The sequence below is a fragment of the Mus caroli genome, unplaced genomic scaffold, assembly GCF_978045245.1.
Source record: "Mus caroli unplaced genomic scaffold, Mus_caroli_1 scaffold_18, whole genome shotgun sequence".
Lineage (NCBI taxonomy): Eukaryota > Metazoa > Chordata > Mammalia > Rodentia > Muridae > Mus > Mus caroli.
In genome coordinates this window covers 72,439,501-72,462,746 of record NW_028227273.1, presented here as the reverse complement: position 1 = coordinate 72,462,746, position 23,246 = coordinate 72,439,501, and the positions used below count along the sequence as shown (strand labels likewise).

Here is a 23,246-nt window from a genome sequence, read left to right as displayed (position 1 = left end):
GCCGCAAGAGTGTAGGGAGACTGTGCAGAGCAACCTGAAGGCAAGAGCTGTGGCAGAAGGAAGCCAGAGACAGAGTGGGAGGGGCCGGTCTCCGCTGGGCGGGGCCACTCACCCAGAAATAGAGGGTGGAAGGATGTGGCACATTGGCTGGGTGTAGAGGAAGGGTGAAGTGTGGGTGGGATTAGAGGACTGAGGCCAGGGAAACTAGGAAGCAAGGTGTGTTAGCTTGGAAAGTGGGACTAAAAAGTCAAAGTCAGGAGTGTCAAGAATCCCGTACGGGACTGAGCTGGGGTTGGGGTTGAGGGGTAGAGCGGCTGCACAGTGTGGAATCGCGTGGTGGAGACCTGAGTATGGAGGAAACGGCGGGGCTCGCAGGACCGGAAAACTTACCTATACCGCAGGTACCTTTTGAGCATCCTGGGAGAGTCAGCAGTTTAGCAGCTGGCAGAGGCAGCAGCGGGGGATGGGGGAGAGGAAGTGGGGGTGGGGGTGGGGAGAAGGGAGGGAGGCGCTGGAACCTCCCAGGTCCGAGGAGCTGAGGCCGGGCTGGGGAACAGGCAGGAGTGGGAGGGGAGCAGAGCGGGATCAATTTCCCCTCTGATCATAAGGATATCGACTCTCAAAATTGTGCTGTGGATGTCAGACGCTCGTCGATAAATTTTCAGTAATATTAACTGGAATAATACTATTTCTTTTTATTGATCTTCTGGCTGATCTAGTAGAATATTTGAATTTATCTGTTAATATTTGAAAACGCAGCTCTCTTTGCTATGACGGAAAGGACAAAGCTATTGAAATTTACAGTCATCCATACTAACTTCCGTGTTCTACCTCTTCCCTATTTAAGAAAGTGGCATGTGGTGGATTCCCCATGAGCTTTTAGTCACGAAAGGAACTCCTGCAAACTTAATTGAGTTTGAGTGTACTATTTGTTGTGAGTTTTACTGGTATGGATGTAAAAATTAACTTTTAAAAGTAAACTTTCTATCCACTATTAATTTTCCATCTGAAACGTATGCAATCTGTGATGTAAATATAACATTGTGAAAAGAGTGGCGCCAGGCTTGGTGACACTCATGTTTTATCACAGCACTCAGGAGCAAAGGCAGATGGATCTCACTGAGTCTGATCTATATAGTGAGTTCCAGGACAGCCAGAGCTACATGGTGAGACTCTGTCTCAAAAAACAAAACAATAAAAATAATTACAAAAAAAAAAAAAAAAAAGAGAGAGGAGGAGGAGAGAAGAAATAATGAGGGAAGGAAAGAAGAAAGGAAGAAAGCAAACAATCGAGGAAGGAAAGCCAGATAAGAAAAAGAAAAAAAAAATGTGTCTTCTTGTTGAGGCCTGCCCCATCTCAGAATAGCTGTAGCCATTTTGTTCCATGCATGCCAGCTATTTCAGATTGTTGCTGTAACATGCCTGCCAATCACTGACACAGAAAAATAACTTGACTCAGAGCAAGGTCATGCTGATCACGTATCCTGTTATGTTCTGTTTGAGGTTTGTTAATCTTAAGAAATTCCACAAAGCCTTACGTAGGACCTATCAAATTAAAGGTCAACATGAACTGTTAGTCTAAAATGGCTTGAGTCAGAGCACAGCCCTTCCTGCACCTGAATGTGATCTCATTGTGCTTTCTGTTTTTTGGGTTTTTTTTCCTCCCTTTATAAGCTGACAGGAAAAGATATTCAGTATAGTTGCTCAGCCCCTGAAGTCTACTATCTGATTTATGAGTCTTAGGTTGTGCCTTCAAAAAACCATCCCTGTCTTACAGAGATCAGGATTTGTTTGTGTGGTTTGTTGGGCAACTCTTGGACCCCAACACTTTTGCTGAATTTTTTTTTAAATATTTTTTTTATTCTATATATGTGAGTACACTGTTGCAGTCTTCAGACACACCAGAAGAGGCCATTGGATCCCATTACAGATGGTTGTGAGCCACCATGTGGTTGCTGGAAATTGAACTCAGGAGCTCTGGAAGAGCAGTTAGTGCTCTTAACTGCTGAGCCATCTCTCCAACCCCTCTGCTGAGTTCTTAATGTTGTTAATTAGAGTCTGGAAATCGCAGTATTCTCTTTGAGGGAATCAGGTCACAGTATTTTCACAGTTAGACAGGGCATTATAAACCAGTTTGTGGTGGTGGCACACACCTTTAATCCTAGCACTCCTGAGGCAGAGGCAGGTAGATCTTGGAGTTCTTTGCCAGCCTGGTCTACACAGTGAGTTTAAGGATAGCCAGGGCTACACAGAGAAACCCTGTTTGGGGGGAAGGGGGATAAAGAGACAAAAACAAAGTTAAGAGATATTATAATATAAAATAATATTAGAAAAATCTTGAGAATAATTATGATAACTCATCTACATCAGAAAAAAATTCTCTGCAATCCTCTTGTTTTTCTTGGTTCAAAAAAAAAGAATTCTGCCCATGGATACATGACCAAATTGTTATGTAGAAGTCATCATATAGACCAGGCTGGACTGGAATTCACAGATTTCCACCCACCTCTATCTCCTCAGTGCTCACATTAAAGTTGTGCACCAGCAGGAATGTTCAAACCGTTGTCTTTTATTTTGTGGTCTGTTGACAATGAGTGGTGTGACTGTGGACTTCTCCCAGGAGGAGGGGCAATGCCTGTTCTCTGCTCAGAGGGCTCTGTACAGACTGCATGTTGCAGAATTGGAACTCTCTGATTTCTGTGGGTGCGAATAGTTTTCTTGCTGTCTCCCTTGCTCCTCCTTAGGGTTCTTGGCAAATTAGACTGCAAGTATGTGAGATTTGTGTGGATGAGTCTCACATTCTACTGAGTAAGGTGAAATCCTCACAGGAACAAAGACAGATTTCAGGAAATGCTTTCTCTTCTCTGTGTGAGTGCCTTTGTAAGTAAAAGGCTTCCATCATTTTTAGTCCATGATAAGTTCATCACTGGTGTATAGTATTCTCATTCCAATCATTCAGTTCCATTTCTGCACTTGAGAGCTGACTGAGCTGTGAATGGAAGTGTGGTTCAAGTTATGCTAACTGAAAATGCTTCTAAATGTTTTCAGTATTATGACATTGCCTGACACTTGCAGGGTCACTGTAGAGTCCTCATTTCTTTTCTCTTTATCTACTGAGCACAGTACTTTGTTAGAACAGGTGCTTTCTGTTTAAACTCTTTCTCATGTGCAGGGCTCACTGAACATCCAGACCTGCTCACCTGTGAAACATAACAAAGAGCCCTAGAAGGTGGAGAGGGAGGAGACAATAGCTAAGGATCCAGGTATGTTGGAGGATTGGTGAAGGGATGGCAAGGGGTGGAAGTGGGACATGAAGTCACTTTTGCCGCATTCTGTCTCACTAGAAATAATTCTGTAGACTTCCACTGACAAAAAACTCCTCGAGATTATCCTATTGTAGAGATGAGAAGACTTTCTGCAGAAAATTGATACTAGGAGGCAATAAACTTTTGCGTGACTATGAGTGCGAGTGATGCTGTCCTTACACTGATCACCTAGGTCTACATACCAATATTAAATGACGTTCATTTTAGTGATTTTATTGTATTATAAAATGATAATAATTAATAACTTTAAGTATATTTATTGTTTTCTGAAAATTTGTATTCTAGCATATTTTCCACCCTCAGTGTTAATTTTTCTCTTCCTAAAAATAATGCCAACAGATTTTGGATAAGATCAGGAACTATATTTGCAGACATGATAGGCAGAGTTTCCCATGAATATCTCCTATTGTCTGTTGTCATGACAATTCCATGTGGTTCCATTGCTGTGGTTGTAATATACTGTGAGATCACCTCTACATGTGGTCCTCTTAGTGTTTTCCACCTCTTTGCTGTCCCTTGGTACTTCCAGCATTACTTTTTAAAAAATATGCAAGTAGGATTTTAATAGGAATTGAGTGGCTTCTAGGAAGACAAACCTCCTTCTAGGTTGTCCTCCCAGGTTTGTAAAGCACATGGTCAATGTGCCTGTTCTTACATGTTTTATGTAGTCTCCTGTTTATGTCTGCTGGGTTGTCTACATTCTGGGTTTTGTGACATGCAGCTATGTTTATCAAGGAATTTCTGTCTAATGGTCCATTTTATCATTTGCTAATGCTCTTTTTTTTTTGTATTTTAATACTTTTGTCTTGGATTTTCTGTCACTAGTATAATTGTGATCATCAGTCTTCTTACTGCTGCCTATAGTCATTACATTAAAAAAAATTAGGCCAGATGGTGTCAGGGCAAGCCTTTAATCCCAGCTCTTTGGAGGAAGAGGCAGGCAGATATTTATAAGTTCAAGGCCAGCCTAGACTACAGAGTGAGTTCCAGGACAGCTAAGACTACTGTTTCAAAAAAAAATATTGCCTAGTATCTTGTGTCTTTAGATATTGTTAAGACCTGCCCCGCTAACGTAGCTGTGGCCATTTTGTTCCATGCATGCCAGCTATTTTATATTGTTGCTATAATATGCCTGCCAGCCAGTGATGTAGAAAATAACTTGACTCCGAGTAGGGTCATGCTGACCACATAGCCTGATGTGTTCTGTATGTTATGAGGTTTGTTAATCTTAAGAAATTCCACAACTATAATTTTTCATGTAGGACCCATCAAATTAAAGGTTAATACGAACTCTTATGTACAAAATAGCTTGAGTCAAGGCTGACAACCAGGTAGCACTTCCAGCATTCTTTCCAGGTGTATGAGCTCAATGTGATACTTGCAGTTTTATTCTTTATAAACTGGCCCTGAGAAATGTACAGTGCACATCTTTGAGCTGTTACCCTGGTTGATCAGTCTTGGAGTGTGCATTCAATAACCATCCCTGTTTAACTGAGATCAGTGTTAGACTGTTTTGTGGGGTAACTCCTGGATCCAAACAATATGAAATGGATTTTTTTTGATAGAAAATTGTCCAAAAAAATGTCTAGGATGTCAAAGACCAGCTTTCACATTCATAGGGCATAAACTGAGGCAGGCATCCAGGAGTGAAATGGGTGGGGTTCAGCACTAGGAGGGGCTGACAGAGGGTTGAGGTGTTGGTTCAGATACCGACAGGGCTGCTACACATGGCAGCCAAAAATTAGAGAACTTACTCAGTAGACTGTTCTCTCAGGGTACACAGCTTGATTGACTGGGGCTGGCACTCCCTGTGCCAAAGACAAAAACTCTGAACTCTTTAACTCTTAGGGGCCAGCGAGAAAGAAAAGGAAAGAGAAAATTCACAGAAGTGTACACACATGCATATACACACACATTTAGTGGATGAAGCAAAAGGTGAGTGGATGGATGGACAGACATAAATATTCACACATTGAATGGCTGGAGCAAAGCTACAGGAAGCAGGTTCTAAGCATTTCACACATACACATATATGCACATATACATATATACAGATATGTAAACAGTTGGTGGGTGGAAAGAATGATATTCCAACAAGCAGGCTCCAAGCATTTCACACGTTGCAGATATATAGATAATATACATACATACACCTTCCAACAATCACTCACCGAAGCTTTACATAATTTACATACACACAGATTTGATGGATGGAACAAGGTTCCAATATACTCTCACACAAACTTTACACATATACATGTATACAGATTTGAGGGATGGAGCAAGGTTCCAATTACTTTATTTTTTTTTCTCCCATAGTTTACATATCCCAGCAAAATCTTCCAAGCAGTAGAAAATTACAATATGATTACATTCTAATTTTCTTCTAGGGAGTGATTATGAAAAAACAGTATATTCCCCAATATCTTACAAGAAACAACATTATGGAGTACAGGTGAAGAAAACAAATTATTCTCAAGAACCAGTGTTTGTTCCATAACTAAGCAACTTGTTATAGATGAACAAAGTGTGAGCATGCAAGGAAGTTTTCTCAGCCAGTGTCTTTTAGGGGTAGGCAGCAATTTACAGTTACAAAGAAAGGATTAATTGTTTTATTATCTTTAAAATTAATTGTTTTATCTTTAAAAGTAATCTTATAAGAATCTTAAAAAAAATCACAAATCTTTTATTTTTAATTTTATTTAATCCTTTTTGACAGTCCAGATTTTTTCCCCCTCCAGGTTCACCCTCTGACTGTTCCTCTTCCCATACCTCCTCCCACCTTCCACCCCCATTCTCTACGAGGATGTTACCACACCTCTACCCCAACAGACCTCCCCATTCCCTGGGCCATCCAGTCTCTTGAAGGTTAGGTGCACCTTCTCTGACTGAGTTCAGACCCTGCAGTCCTCTGCTGTATATGTGTTGGGGGTCTCAGATATGCTGGTGTATGCTGCCTGGTTGGTAGCCCAGTGTCTGAGAGGTCTCCAGGATCCTGGTTAGTTGAGACTGCTGGTCCTCCTACAGAGTCACCCTCCTCCTCAGCTTCTTCTAGCTTTTCCCTAATTCAGCCACAGGGGTCAGCAGCTTCTGCCCATTGGTTGGGTATAAATATCTGCATGTGACTCTTTCAGCTGGTTGTTGGGTCTTTTGGAGGGCAGTCATGATAGGCCCCTTTTTGTGAGCTCTCCATACACCCAGTAATAGTATCAGGCCTTGGGGCCTCCCCTTGAGCTGGATCCCAATTTGGCCCTGTCACTGGACCTCATTTTCCTCAGACTCTTCTCCATTTTTGTCCCTGCAGTTTTTTCAGACAGGAACAATTATGGGTCAGAGTTTTTGACCGTGGGATGGCAACCTCATCCTTCACTTGATGCCCTGTCTTTGTGCTGGAGGTAGTCTGTACAAGTTCCCACTCACCACTGTAGGGCATTTCATCTAAGGTCCTCCCTTTGAGTCCTGAGAGTCTCTCACTACCCAGGTCTCTGGTACATTCTGGAGGGTCCCCCCCCCCCCACCTCTTATCTCCGGAGGTTGCCTGTTTCCATTTTTTCTGCTGGCTCTCAGTGCTTCAGTGCTGTTCCCCCCACCCAATACCTGATCATGTCCCCCTCTTCCCCTCTCTGTCCCCTTTCTCACCCAAGTCCCTCCCTCCTCCTCCTCCTGTGATTGCTTTCTTCTCCTTCTCAAGTGGGATTGAGGCATCCTCACTTGTGCCCTTTAGCTTGTTAACCTTTTTGAGTTCTGTGCATTGTATCCTGAGTATTCTGTACTTTTTTTTTTTTGTAATATCCACTTATTAGTGAGTACATACCATGCCTGTATTTTGGGGTCTGAGTTACCTCACTCAGGATGTTATTTTCTAGTTCCATCCATTTGCCTGCAAAACTCAGGATGCCCTTGTTCTTAATAGTTGAGTAATATTCCACTGTGTAAATGAACCATATTTTCTGTATCCATTCTTCTGTTGGGGGACATCTGGGTTCTTTCCAGCTTCTGGCTATCACAAACAAAGCCTCTATGAACATAGTGGAACATGTGCCCCTGTAGCATTGTGGGGCATCTTTTGGGTATATGCCCAAGAGTGGTATAGCTGGGTCTTCAGGTAGATCTATTTCCAGTTTTCTGAGGAACCTCCAGATTGATTTCCAGAGTGGTTGTACCAGTTTGCAATCCCACCAGCAATGAAACAGTGTTCCTCTTTCTCCACATCCTCACCAACATGTACTGTCACCTGTGTTTTTGATCTGAGCCATTCTGATTGGTGTAAGGTAGAATCTCAGTGTCATTTTGATTTGCATTTCTCTGACCACTATGGACTTTGAACATTTCTTTAAGTGCTTCTTAGCCATTGGAGAATCCTCTGTTGTAGATTTTCTGTTTAATTCTACACCCCATTTATGGTTTGGGTTGTTTGATTTTTTTGGTGGTTAGCTTCTTGAGTTCTTTATATATTTTGGATATTGGCCCTCTATCAGGTGTGGGTTTAGTGAAGATTTTTTTTCCAATTTGTAGGTTGCCAATTTGTCTTATTGACTATGTTCTTTGCCTTAAAGAAACTTTCCAGTTTCATGAGGTCCCATTTATCAATTCTTGATCTTAGAATGTGAGCCATTGGAGTTCTGTTTAGGAAATTAGGCAAGGCCAAGGAGATTACATTTGAGGAAAGATTCCTGCTATTAATATGCTTTTCTTGTTATTATTAAATCTGTATAAAAATCACTAGGTATTAGCTAACCCTTTTGAATAGATTTCTTCAGAATAATAAAAATGTCCTGTCCTATACTGATGCAACATAGACAAATAGATAATTTCTTAATTCTTAATTATGATTCTACAAGAATTCCTAAAATTATATTAATAATTATCAAGCTCTTTCATAATAGGACTGCTATTAAGTCCTTTCTGATGTCAAAACTGCAATGAGAACTCTGCCACTCTTCAAGTGTCACCAGTTAATTGCTTCTGAGAAAAAAAGCAGGCATTTACAAATTAGAGCTTGTTCCAAGAAGTTGTAAAACAAGTAACCAAAGGTCATAAAAAAGGGAACTAACTTATTGTAGGTGCAAGGTCAGAAGATAAAATATTGACTAGGTTTATCTGTACAAAATTTCCATGCTAACTTAGTTATAGTCTTTAAGTCTCCAAGAACCTGTAGAGTTAGTGACAGATAATGAATGCTTAGTCAGATAATTCCTCCTAATGGATAAGCATGTAAACATCTCTGTTGTAAACTTCTTATTCAATTTATGATTTGAATTTATGATTGACATTCTAGTGAACTTTTGTAAAATGGGATGCTTGGAAAATCCATGTTATCTATTCTCCTAGAATAAGTATTAAGATTAGGAATGGATTACATGCAGGGCATAGTTACATCAGAGCAGAAGGAGAGAACAAGATTAGAAGGAGAATGTACAGTGGAATAACTTAGAAATTATAAGCCAAATTAAAAAATTAAGAAAGCAATATGCAGAATGCAGAGGGAAAGAGGAAAAAAGAAGAATTTGCCCAGAGAGCAGAAAGAGCAAGCCTCACCATGGGACAGAACAGGTCTTTTCATGATAGCAAGGCAGGCTTAGTCTTACTAAAGAGGACAAAGCTTTCTTCTTACAGACTTGGGCTTAATTCATTTAGCAGTAAAACAGTAGAAGCTTTTTCTTTCTCTATGCTCATTTTTCATCCAGAATGAGTGAGTTCTTTCTGCACTGGTGATTTGTCTTTTGCTTCATATGCATATATAAGTATGGATCTGGGTGTGTAAGTATGTAATTAAGAGATAAGTATGGGGGGGCTGGAGGGATGGCTCAGTGCTTAAGAGCACTGACTGTTCTTCCTGAGGTCAGGAGTTCAATTCCCAGCAACCACATGGTGGCTCACAACCATCTGTAATAGAATCTGATGCCCTCTTCTGGTGTGTCTGAAAACAGCTACAGTGTACTCATATACATATTATAAATAAATATTTTTTAAAAGACATTAAAAAGAGAAAGAGAGAGAGATAAGGATGTAGATGGTCCCAGTTGGTGTGCATGGAGGTGTATAAATTTGTATATGAATTTATCTGAATTTATGCATATTTGTTTGTATGAAAGTTTTTCCTTTTGGTAGCATGACTCTCTTCTCCTGGTACAATAAAAGTTTATTGACCCAAACCTCCCTCCCTTCTGGGCAAGAGAGAAAAAAATGCCCTAGCAATTAATTCTTTACGTAATCCCCTGCTGTTAGGCTACAGGTGTTAATTGCCCAAGCCAGTGGTTTTTAACCCTCAGAATGAGCAAAACAGTTTTTAGGATTTTTTTTTTAGAAGTTATCATCAAGCCTTCAGTGTAGTTAGAGAGCTAAAAAGCCAGAGCTCATCAGTCTTTAAAGCTCCCTCTGAGACCATCAGTCTTTAAAGCTCCCTCTGAGACCATCAGTCTTTAAAGCTGCCCCTACATCTGAAGCTGTTTCCCACTTCAACCCATTCCAGGCCCAGCAGGCTCCTGGCACTTCTTGGTGGTTTTGTTAGAAAATATATGGCCCTTGTAGAGAGCATTATAAGCCCAATGGGAAGTTTTCATTTAAACTCCAAGTATATATGCATTCACATACTTAAATTGTAGGTATTTTATGGTAGATGGATAGTATTATGATGTTTAGACATCTTTGCTGTTACTTTTCTCCTTCTTATGTGTTTATATTTGTCCATCCTCTATAATAAAACCCCTCTCCTATATTCTCCCTTAAGATGACTTGCTCTCTGTTATCTCCTATAACACTTCCACATCCCACCGTGGTCTGGTTTTACTTTTCTGTCCACTGCAGTGACTCCAGGTTGTGAATTCACATCTGAAGATTTGAACCTAGGACCTTCCTATGAAAGAGAACATGCAATGCCTGTCTTTCTGGGCCTGTGTTACTCCACTCAGGATGATCTCTTTTAGGTTCATCCATTTACCTGAAAAATCTTATGATTTCATTTTTCTCTACAGCTCAATAATATTTTATACTGCATACATACATTTTTATTTGTTAGTTGAAGGATGTTTATGTTGTTTCATTTTGTAGCTGTTATGAATATAGCAGCAATGGGCATGGTTGAACACATATCTGTGGCATAGGATGTTGAGTCCTTTGAGCATATTCTAACAGGAGTGGAATAGCTGGGTCACATGATATATTTGTTTAACTTGAGGATTTTTTTTTTAAATTGCTGATTATATTGATTTCCAGAATGGCTATGTTTTTTGGCCATAGCATTTTTATTCCCTATGATTTTGTTTTTTATATTGTTGTTGACCGGATTATTCATAGTATTCTTCTTTATTTACTATGAGAGTGGTTTGCCGTCTTGAGCATGGATGATTACTTCCAAGTTTTCCTGTATTTATCTCTTTTTTCACATGAAATGTATTATTTCCTCTGTTCTCATAGATAATTTCTCTAACTGTCCTATGTATGTTTTACCTATGTATGTTGTACCTTTATTATAGGTTATGCTGTTTTAGTAAAATGAATTGTGATAATTCATGACTGTCCTCAAATGTACATATGTCTCCATTAGTTTTGAAAGAGTATTTTTCTGATGTAACAGTATATATAGTTAATGGTGATTTTTCTCTCCAAGTTTTAAATGTCTTTCCATCCTCTCCTGGCTTTGGGTCATTGATCAGAGTCAAGGTTTTATTCTATTGCTTGGATCTTTTCTTGTGGTGTGGCATTATTCTTTAACAGAATTCAGTATTAATTTTACTTTTTCTCTTTGACCCCTTGGTATTAAAGAACCACAATCTGGCTATTCATTGGTATTCAAAGAGAAAATCAAAGAAGAGAAACAGGAAGAAATGGCCGATTCGCCAGTAAACACGTCCCAGGTCAGTGGTCATGTTCACTTTCATTCTGAAAATATTATAGTTTGATATATTGCAAACCTTAAATTTTCTGCTTTGATGATGTTTTTAAAATTTATCTTTATGAACTGACTCACCACCAAACCCCAAAAACCTGTGAAGGAATTAGAACAAGAAAAGCAATTACCTTTATGTCCTTTTTCATAATGAGTGGTCATTACATCCACTTGATTGATCTTGAGTGTAAACTGAGATTATATTCCACCTGTCTTTCTCTTTGGTATTTAATATCATGATGGTGGCGATGTGTCTACATGTGTGTTGGCACTTCATATCTCTTTATCCCAGGAGAATTACCATCTTGGTTATTTCTGAAAGTAGAGAGATCAGTATTTTTACTCTTTTTCATTTACTCTTTTTTTGTGTCCCACATGCATACACTTGGGCTTGGACTCATTGTGTAGAATTATGTGGAATGCATCCATACAAATGTCTTGTGGGCATTGACTGACATGTGCATAAGCTGTTCCATTTGATGCAGAGAGACTATCCCTCATGATGGCCTTGCTCTAGACACTTGGTTTGAATGTCAGCGCTCCATGCCTACCCTGCAGTTGCAGTGTACTGAAATTGCTATTGTTCTATGCTGGCTCTTCTATATGCTTAGAACAAGTTTAGATTTTATTAAGTGTATCTTATGCAGATTTTATTATCTGCTTGTTAGTGGCCCAAATAGTCTTATAAAATTAATTCGGTAGACTACTTGATTTTTATATGTTACAATTAAAATTGTGACTATGTAGCATTACTACAATCCTTGTTACTGTGGCAAAATACCAAAATACTTTGCTTAAAAGTCAATGGGTACTTGGGAGGCAGAGGCAGGTGAATTTCTGAGTTCGAGGCCAGCCTGGTCTACAGAGTGAGTTCCAGGACAGCCAGGGCTATACAGAGAAATCCTGTCTCGAAAATCCAAAAAAAAAAAAAAAAAAAAAAAAAAAAAGTCAATGGGTTCTGCCTTCCATATCTATTCCTTTGCTATTTAATGGTGTAGCATTGCATCTTGAGTTTAAAAATCGTACCTGAGCCTGTTAGAATAGGATTAGGTAAGACCCAATAGAGATAGGATTGACTCAATGTCTGGATTTTAGCATAATCTTCAGGCAGAAAATTTAAGAATACATGTCCTCATCATGAATGTGCTTCTGAGTGAGACATGTACATTGTGATCCTTTGGGACATGAATATTGTAGCATGTAATTATTAAAAACAACTAACGCCAGCTACTTGCCAGCATCGCGGGCTAGCCACGCCCATGGCTATCCCCATGCAGCAGTCAGCCTGGTTTCCCACCATTCACTGCTGCCTAACCACTTGTATTTTCCAAGGCCATCTTGGGCCTGGTGGCCGCTGGCTCTAAACCCCTAACCCGTTATAATTAAGACTCCAAAGGCTTGTAATTTATCAGTCAGATTTATAACAGTAAATTCTCAACCATCAAAATGCCCACTCAAAGAATTCAAAACTCAAGTGATATTGATAAAAGCTGCCTACCTAACCTGGACAAATGGGCCCTATATTATTTTATTGCTCTTCTATGATATCCATAGCTACCTATGGCTATTTCAGGATCAGGTTGTCTTCTTCCATCTTTCTCTGCCCTACCTCTGTCTCCTTCTCTCTAAAACTTTTAGCCCCACCTTCTTTTTTCATTGCCCAAACACAAGCTCTAGCCTTATATTTCACTTGATCTCACCTGCATACAGACAGCAATCTACAGAATATGGCACCCGTACCAGATAGATAACCATGCCCAGATCTTAAGTATGAGTCTTGTTTCATGGATATGCTTGTGAGACTATTGTGTCATCCTGTTTTCCCACAGTTTGATCATTCATTATACAATATGACTATATTGGAAATCATCGTTTTGATTTTTTAAAAAAAAAATTTGATGATTTTTGATAATAGTCTTCCCTCATCTACATCCTGTCTCTTTATATCCAGAAAAGCATTCTACCCTGTAGCACACAGTTGAACTATAATTTTTTGTTTCAGGGTCTGTTGACATTCCGAGATGTGGCTGTGGACTTCTCTCAAGAGGAATGGGAATGCCTGGACTCTTCTCAGAAGGCTTTGTACATTGATGTGATGGTAGAGAATTATAGCAACCTGGTCTCTGTGGGTGAGAACATTTTGGTTGTACAATTCTTAACTCATTCTTTGTAAGTACTGACCCTATAGGCTGTAAACTCTATTAAGCTGTCATGGGAAAAAAACAAGCCTAGACAAAGTTTGATAATTTAAAAGAAATTTTCCAAGAGGTTCACCTGCCAACCCTAGCAGAAGACAGCCAGAGGGTGTGACTACTATGAGCTAGTAAGCATGTGATGGAGAGACTGGACACAAAGAGAAGCATAGTGATTTGTGCTCTCGGAAGAAGAACTGGAACTGAAGATTGAAGCTCAGTAAGGAACAGCCTGATGTGAGAGGCCTGTGCTGCCACATGAGACCATGGTGATGTCTGGGCCATACTGCCACTGCCAAGGGCCATGTCTGGGTCAGTGGCCCTACTGGTACCATGGGTCTTTGTCATTATCTGTAGTCCATGTTACCACCAAAGGCCATGCGGATGACTGTGGTCTGAGCTGCTGCCTGAGCACATATTGATGAATGAGGGACTCCCTGAGCTGGCCCTGCCTCTTGTCAGCTACTGCATGGTTGTGCAAGCTGTGACTTGGGGATGGGAGAGATGATCCTGATAGTATGGGTACAAGAGGGCGGATGGGCAGACCACCTCAGCTACCACCCAGGACCAGGTTCAGCCCACCAAAATATGTACCCCACCTATGAACTACTGAACCAAAGCTGCAGGATTTCCATGACTCAGGGCAACAGCAGGTTATTCAAGAGGAGCCTTGGTGAGGGTCCAGTATTGATAGTGTAGCAGAAGCCATAAACCTAGAACCAGACCAATGACTCATTGCAACAAACATTTTCCTGGGAAAACTGTTTGTGCAAAAGTGTGTACAGTGTGACATACCACAGCTTCGAATGCTACTATGCTGAATAGGTAATGGCAGAGTGGACTTGTACATGGACAGGTACAGTACTTGTACAGCACTGGTGCAGCAACAACTGAACTAGGTGTGAGAGAAGGCTGCAGTATATACAAGAGCAGGCCATTGTCCCAAGGCATGGCCAGATTATTTTATTTTAAATTTTATGTTTTATTTCATTTGAGGAGGTGCTTACAAGGGTAGAAAGCAGATATGTAAGGACTGGTAAATGAGGGGAACTGGGGTGCATGATATGAAATTCACAAAGAATTGCGAAAAATTATGTTAAGAAAAAAAAGAACATTTTGATGGTATTTAGCTTTTTCTTTTCATTTTCCATTTTTAGAGGTGTCATGCACCCTTGATATTGGTTCCAGGATGCATTAAGATATTCAGTAGCATATATTATTTCCACCAATACCTTAAAGCTCCATAACCATCATTGCAATTGACATTTTTAAAAAGATTTACTATTTTATGTGTATGAGTACACTGTAGCTCATCTTCAGCATGTAGCTGTCTTCAGACTCAACAGAAGAGGGCATTGGATCCCATTACAGATGGTTGTGAGCCACCATGTGGTTGCTGGGAATTGAACTCAGGACCTCTAAAAGAATAATCAGTGCTCTTAGCCACTGAGCCATGCCTCCAACCTTCTTGACATTGTTTTAATTGTAAGCCTCAAGATATGCAAACTGAAAATTCTCCTAGAATATGCTGGAGATTCTGACTGGAAATAACAATTGGGAATTCATTAGTAGATTCCTCTAATTTATATGCTTCTCATGTTCTTTGCACAGTTCTGTCTTAGATGTCTGTATTGTTGCTAAAAGTTATAGCATGCATTGTGGACTACCTCACAGAATAATTGGATAAATTGTATGCAGAGTAGGCCTGATCATCTATCTGGGGCAAATGAGATTGTCCTGGAAGGTTGAGAAAATGTAGTAGCCAAAATCTGGGAGGGCAAGTGAATGATCAGGACAACAGTGAAGGATTCAAGTGAAAGAGAAAGCAAGAGCTGAAACTGCCTTTACTGTATTTAATTCTCTTCAAAGGATTCCTGATCCTTGCACTTACTACAGTCTCTTGTCCTCAACATGCATCCTGCCCACTGTAACTCTTAGAAGACATTGTGACTCATTAGACCTGAATATGGGGAGTTAATACTAGTATAATGTACAATTTTACTTGACTATGCTGACATCAGATTGGAATAATTTTACAAATTATAAGTCTAATGTGAGTCCGTGAAGTAGGATTATTCTGTAATTGCCTTGCTAGCTTTTATGTCTTCATATTACATGTTTGATTTTCATTCCAGTGGAGGATACAGAAATATCCTTCTGGAAAATAATCTTAAGAGTTGGTAGAGATTAGGCTTGAGAATAACCATATAAGGAAAGTTAAGAAACACAGCAGGGTGTGGAACCCAGACAATGGAGGAAAAGACATGCGCAATAGCTGCCCATGAAAGCCCTCAAATGATCTATAGCATTGAATATCTGGCAAAATATTTGCTTTGTATTCATTACTTTTGAGTAATCTAATGCCTTTCATTTTTTTAAAGTAAAAAACCAAAACCTTTGATGCTATTTAATAACTTTCAATCTTAAAAGTAATTGTGACTCCAGAACAGTAATCTTTGTTGCTGTACATTAGAAAGTACAAACACTGTGACCCTAAGATTGGATGAAAGTCTTCATCCATTTCTGAGGAAAAAAAAATTAAAAATAGAGACACGTGTACTAGATATATGTAGTGAGTGAGTTCCATCCCAAAGCTAATTTCTTACCCTCGCTTATAAAGACAGTCATTTATTCACAAATGTCATCTAGAAACAAGCCCTATTAATCTGAATTGTACTCATTTTCAGAGAACTACTGCATATGTGATACTGTCCATCAACCTGTGAGGACTGAAAAGGAGTCTTGTCAGTGTAATGAGCTCAACGAAATGCGTCATGAACCCTCCAACTGTGCACTTTATAATAGAAGTGACACTACAGAAACCTCTAATAACTACAGATGCTGTAATGAGAAGGATGCCTCTGTTGACTCATCAAACGCAGATAGACACAAAAGTATGCACACTGGCGAAGAAGACACTTGCCAATCTAAAGATTGTGAGAAATCTTTCAATTTGTGTTCCAACATTCGGCAATATCAAAGACTCTACACTGAAAAGAAAGAGCACAAGCAGGATGAATATGATGACCATTTCAGCTCTATATATAGTCTCATGCAAGAAACAGTTGACATGGAAGAAAAACCATATCAATGTGGGCACTGCAGGAAATACTTCAGTACCACCTCAAGCCTCAGTATGCATCAGAGAATTCATAGTGGAGAGAAACCTTACAAGTGCAATATTTGTGGCAAATTCTTTAGTCAGTGGTCAAGCCTTAAAAGAGACCAAACACGTCATACGGCAAAGAAACCATACAAATGCAAAGAAGGTGGAAAGTCACTTGTGCAGTTATCTGCACTTAAAAGCCATCAGAGAAGGCATACTGGAGAGAAGCCTTACAAATGTAAGCAGTGTGACAGATCCTTTGCCCACTGTGCATCATTAAGATGGCATCAGAAAATTCATTCTCCTGAGATACATTATGAATGCAAAGAATGTGGTAAGTCCTGTTTTGAATTATCACATCTTAAAAGGCATTGCAGAATCCATACTGCCGAAAAGCCTTACAGATATGAGGTATATGATACATCTATTACTGTGAATTCAACTCTTAAAACTAATCATAAAATTCATACCAGAGAGAAACCTTACAGATATAGGGAATGTGACAAATCTATTACCAAGTCCTCATATCTTAGAACATATCAGAGAGTTCATACTGGAAAGAGACCGTATAGATGTACAGAATGTGACAAATTTTTTACTAAGCACTCAAATCTTAGACAACATCAGAAAATTCATACTGGAGAGAAACCTTCCAAGTGCAAAGATGGTGATAAATCCTTTCTCCGGATTTCTAGTGTTAGAATACGTCAGAAAATTCATGCTGGAGAGAGATGTTATCGATGTAAGGAATGTAGCAGATCTTTCACCTGGTTCTCAAATCTTAGAGTCCATCAGAGAGTTCATACTGGTGAGAGACCTTACAGATGTAAGGAATGTGGCAAATCTTTTACTACGGGCTCAAATCTTAGAGTACATCAGAAAATTCACACTGGAGAGAAACCTTACAAATGCAAAGACTGTGACATATCCTTTCTGTGGATTTCAAATCTTAGAACACATCAGAAAATTCATACTGGTGAGAAACCTTACAAATGTCAGGAATGTAACAAATCTTTCACAAGGTGCTCCTATCTTAGAGACCATCAGAAAATTCATACTGGAGAGAAACTTTACAAATGCAAAGACTGTGACGTATCCTTTATGTGGGTATCAAGTCTTAGAAGACATCAGAAAATTCATACTGGAGAGAAACCTTACAAATGTAGAGAATGTGAGAAATCCTTTACTCAGTGTTCAACTCTAAGAGACCATCAGAAAATTCATACTGGAGAGAAACCTTACAAATGCAAAGACTGTGGCATATCCTTTTTGTGGATTTCAAGTCTTAGAAGACATCAGAAAATTCATACTGGAGAGAAACCTTACAAATGCAAAGACTGTGACATATCCTTTCTGTGGATTTCGAATCTTAGAACACATCAGAAAATTCATACTGGAGAGAAACCTTACAAATGTCAGGAATGTAACAAATCTTTTACTCGGTGCTCCTATCTTAGAGTCCATCAGAGAACTCATTCTGGAGAGAAACCTTACAAATGTAAAGACTGTGACGTATCCTTTATGTGGATTTCGAATCTGAGAAGACATCAGAAAATTCATACAGGAGGAAAACATACCCTCGTAAATAATGTGACATAACATTTATCTGGTATTCTCTGCTTGCAAATCAAAAGGAGATAAGTGATTGCAACATAAAGATAACATAACTAGATGGTTAAAGCTTTTAATGAGGATTGATATCTTACAAAATGAATCAGAGTTTATATTAAAATAAAATTCTGCAAATGTAACTGTGGGGAAAGCTTTTTATTTCTTTTAATATGTATGCCTGGCCTGTAAGTATTTCTGTGTACTACATGTATGCCTGGTGCAGGTAAAAGCCAAAAGAGAGCATCAGATCCCCTGAAGTTGGCATTATAGACAGTTGTGTGTAGCTGTTTATATGTTGGGAATTGAACTCTTATTCTCTAGAAGAGCAACCAGTGCTCTTAAATACTGAGCCTTCTCTGCCATCCCTGAGAAAAGCTATAACAAAAACATTTAGCTTATTCAACATCCAACCAGTCATAATAATGTCAGGTAAAATGGTACATGCTTTTAATCACAGCACCCAGAAGACAGAGATCACTGTGAATCCAGTTCCAGGACTTCCAGAACTACATAGACCCTTTCTCAGAAAAAAAAAAATCATAATAAGGACAACATGCAATAATGTTAAAATTTTGACAAAGATATGTAATTGTACTATACATCTTATAGTTCATACTTCTGATAAACCTGTAAAGGTTTCTTTCTCTCTTTTCCTTCCTTCCTTTCTTTCTCTTTTTCCTTCCTTCCTTCTTTCTGCCTGCTCTCTCTCTTTTAGAATATAGACACTGATTTTCAAAGTTGATTTGTTGGTTTTTATTCCCTCAGCAGTATTTGATCACTTGTTTTATGCCAACAGGAATTTTCATTTCTAGTCCTGATGATGGATGGCCACTGTAGCTATGGCAGCATGGTAGCTTATAGGAGTCCTTTTATGCATTTCACTGATAAGTTTACAAACTGTTTTGTTTATTTTAGTTTTTCTTTAGGTTTGTTGAAGTATTTTTCCTTCATTTATTTTATTTTTTCTGCTTTTTTTTGTACTGTAAATTTTTGAGATAATAGTGTAAATACAAAATGTTTCCATTCCCTTTCCTACTGACAAATCTTCCCATATATTCTTCCCTGCTTTCTTTTAAGGTCATGGCTTCTCATTTTATTAATTGTGATTATATGCATAATATGTATGTATGTATGTATGTATGTGTATGTATGTATGTATGTATGTATGTATAAGATATGTATTGCTGGGGTTCAGGAGTTGTCCCACAAATCACATGAACACCAATCTCAGTCAGACATGTACAGTTTACTGTACACAATAAACTGATCATCGTAGCAAAAGTTTCAGCCTGGGGAGCTGAAATATGCGTGTCTGTACATTATCCAGGCTCACTTTATATAAAGGAAAAAAACATAATGAGCTCATAAGCAGATACAGGGTATCTGTAGGGTGATCAGTCTTTTTTCTGCTTTTCTTTAGTAACTCAGGCATAACAGTTCAAGTTGACCCTTTTTCTTCTTGACCCTGAGTGAAGGCTCCATGCAGCTGTGGAACCTTCCAAGGAGAGCAGTTCTTAAAATACAATAACAAACCTCTGACCATAGCAGGATGTATGGTCAACTTGACCTCACTCAGAGCCAAATTATCTGTTCTGTGTCTTATAGTCAGGCTGCTCTCTTTTTTTAGTCTTAGCAATATGTCAGGCCTGAAGCAAAATGGCTAGAGTTATTTATAAGAAATAATGCCAGGGAACCAGTTTAGAGAAATAGACTTCAACATGTATAATTGATATACATATATATTCTTAAATCTAACCTTGTCTGTCTATCTGATGCTACTTGTGTATATGTTTCCAATGCTGACCATTTGGTTTTGGATAACTCGTTGGTATGCTCTCCCCGAGGGAGACTCCTGTTCCCAGCATTGTGCAGTTGCCTGTAGTACACTCCATAGGGATTGAGGCCTTGTGGGCTTTTCCCCATCCACCTTGGCATGTCCATTGTTGTGCTTGTTCAGCTCTTGTGTGGACAGTTGTGTTGCTGAGGTTTTATGGATAAGCTCCTGAAATTACTAGGAGAAACAGTCTCACAGCAAACTTCCTGGTCTTCTGCCTCGTGATTATTGATGCCCATCTTCAAAAATATTCCTTGAGCCTTAGGTGCATAAGTGTTTTGTAGATGTATCCATTAGGCATGGGCTTTACAACTCTACATTTTGATTAGTTGTGGGTTTTGTTTTGTTTGTTTGTTTGTTTTTGTAGTGGTCTCTGTTGAAAGAGAAGTTTCTTTGATGAGGGAAGAAGCCTACATTTATTTGTTGGTACAAGGAAAAATGTTTAGATTTTTATTGGGGATTATGCTGGTTTAGTAAAGTGGTGGTTGTTGGTCTCCTGTAAGATTCCTGATTTCACCAGCACTGAGTACCAGTCATGGTTTTCTTTTGTTAAGAGTGGTTTAAATCCAACTAGAGACTGTTGTTCGCCACCAGCGTGAGCTTGTCGTTACTGCACCCTTAGAGTTGTCCTGCCAAGATGGTTGTTGATTTGGTTTATTGGCATCATAACTGAGTAAGACTGTTCGTTAGATTCTTCCTTTGGAAGCTTGCAGGCTGATTCTGGGTTCATACAAGCTCCTCCTCAGGGAGGAGTCTGTTTTATTTTGAGGCAGGATCTCTCTGTGTATTGCAAAATGTCCTAGATTCTCTATGTAGACCAGGCTGGCCTTGAACACAGAGTTCCCCTGTTCCTGCCTCCTGAGTGCTTGGTTTGAAGGCTTACAAGACCTTGCCTGACTATACATACTGGTTTCTTATGTGTTTGTGTGGCTTGTTGGTTTGTTTGTTTGTTTGTAGAGACAGGGTTTCATTGTGTAACTTTGGCTGATCTGGAACTCACAGAGACCTGTATGCCTTTGCCTCCTGAGTGCCTGAATTAAAGGCATATGCCACCACTGCCCAGCTCATAAGGTTCTGATAGTTATCCAAGGTAAAGGCTCAACTTACTTGATAGAAGTGTGTTAATAAGTAGATCTTCTGTTTACTGACATTAAAGACTTCTATTTTACTAAATAGAATACTCCAATTGAAATGATGTATATAACATACCAAATATAAACAGTGTGAAATAAATTATATAAATAAAACTAAGAGAAACAGTGGGCCTGAAGCAATTATAAGATGCCATCCTTAAAAGAACTCTATGACCAGAATGACAGGATTCTATCAGAACTTCAAAGAACTAACAGCAAATCAAGTTAACATTTAATATTTCTTTTTTTTTTAATTTTTAATATTTTTATTACATATTTTCCTCAATTACATTTCCAATGCTATCCCAAAAGTCCCCCATAGCGCCCCCCACTTCCCTACCCACCCATTCCCATTCTTTTGGCCCTGGCATTCCCCTATATTGGGGCATATAAAGTTTGCAAGTCCAATGGGCCTCTCTTTCCATTGATGGCCGACTAGGTCATCTTTCGATACATATGCAGCTAGAGACAAGAGCTCCGGGGTTCTGGTTAGTACATCATGTTGTTCCAACAATAGGGTTGCAGATCCCTTTAGCTCCTTGGGTACTTTCTCTAGCTTCTCCATTGGGAGCCCTGTGATACATCCAATAGCTGACTGTGAACATCCACTCCTGTGTTTGCTAGGCCCCAGCATCGTCTCACAAGAGACATTAATATTTCTTGACACACACACAACAATCAAGACCCCTCGAGACTATTACCTGATAGTAAATGAGATAATGAACCTGCCATGGGGGAGCATGCCTTTAATCAATCCTAGCATTCCAGAGGCAGGGAACGCTAATCTCAGTCAGTTCCAGGCCAGCATGTCTCAAAAAAAAAACAAAAAACAAAAAAAACAGAAAAACAACAACAAAAAAAATCCCACCACATAGTGATACAACCAAAAAGAAATCTCACCTTGGTGTTAAAATTAAACAATTGATCTGGTCACATTAGCACCGGTTTCTAAACACAGAGAAACTGTCTAGAATGAATGAATGAATGAATGTCCCCCCCTTTTCTATTATCATATATATCACAAACACAGACATACACACATCACAGCATTGTGTGTTTCTGTGCCCACTTCAAACACTGCCCACTCTCACCTCCTACCTCTCCACTATCCGGTCCACAATTCCAACAGTCACTCTACTGTGTTCATCTCTATTCATTTTTGCCTTGGATCACTGAGATGAACCAGAGCCATTTGTGAGACCTTGCTGGAGTCTGATGTGCCCAGCACAGGATGACAACTAAAGGCAGTGATTCTTCTACACTCTATCCATAGCCAACATATGAGAGATAAAGAGAGCTGTTCCACTTCCTAGACTGACGGTGGTCTTGTGTGAGGCCAGTGCAGGGAAGGACAGTTGCTGTTGGTTACTGATTACAATAGTTGTATGGAGTCTAGAGAATGGTGTGTCTTAGCCCTTTCTCCTCTTTCCCTTATTTCCTAACCTCCTCTTCTTCCTCAGTGTTCCCAGAGCTGGAGATATTATAGAGTAACAGACTTTTTATGACTAGAACCATGTACTTTACTTTTTTTTTTTTTTTGCGACTGGGCTAGCCAAGAGTCTGCATCCACCAGAAATCTGTCATGAGAAAAGAGCCTTGTGAATGAGTCACAGAAGACAAATGCCTTTCTGAGTTAGTAAAATGACATCTAGTGGTGAAAGCAGTACAGTGCAGGATGACTTCAGCCCTAAGCTGATGACAAAACGATGACTACTGACTTCTTTAGACACCTTTCTTTTTTTTTTTTTTTTTTTTTTCAAAATCCAAGTTCTTTGAATGTCTGTACCAAAGTCAAATTTTCAGAATTTCAGAATTTGGTATTGACTTCCTATGTTTGTGTGTTGGGAATGGGACTTTGGCTTCTCAAGTTAGCCTGTTATTGTTTGGTATGAAGTATGTGTCCCAGAGGCTAGTTTTAGGCTATTTTGCATCTAAAGGATTCAGTACCCAGGATGGGGATCAGATACCGGGGTGCAGCGTCCTATTAGGCCCAGTTCTGGTCTAGGCAGGCAGTGGCTATGGGGAGGCTGTGCATAGCGGGTCCGGAGCAGCCTGACAGCTGGAGCTGTATGGCAGGAAGCCTGAGACAAAGTGGGAGGGACGTGTTCGCGGGGCAGGGATGTACACCCAGAAACATGGTGGAAGGTTGTTAGACA

At 39.4% G+C, this 23,246-nt stretch overlaps 1 protein-coding gene across 1 annotated transcript; it reads left to right on the top strand.

Moving 5' to 3' along the window:
- Nucleotides 1-133: 133 nt before the first annotated feature.
- Nucleotides 134-18,636, top strand: LOC110312657 (uncharacterized). Its single transcript, XM_021186450.3, has 5 exons — nucleotides 134-401; nucleotides 3,173-3,263; nucleotides 11,091-11,182; nucleotides 13,217-13,343; nucleotides 16,094-18,636. Exons 3-5 carry the CDS (start codon nucleotides 11,153-11,155, stop codon nucleotides 18,109-18,111), a joined length of 2,175 nt encoding a protein of 724 aa, XP_021042109.1. The 5' UTR covers nucleotides 134-401; nucleotides 3,173-3,263; nucleotides 11,091-11,152; the 3' UTR covers nucleotides 18,112-18,636.
- Nucleotides 18,637-23,246: the final 4,610 nt, after the last annotated feature.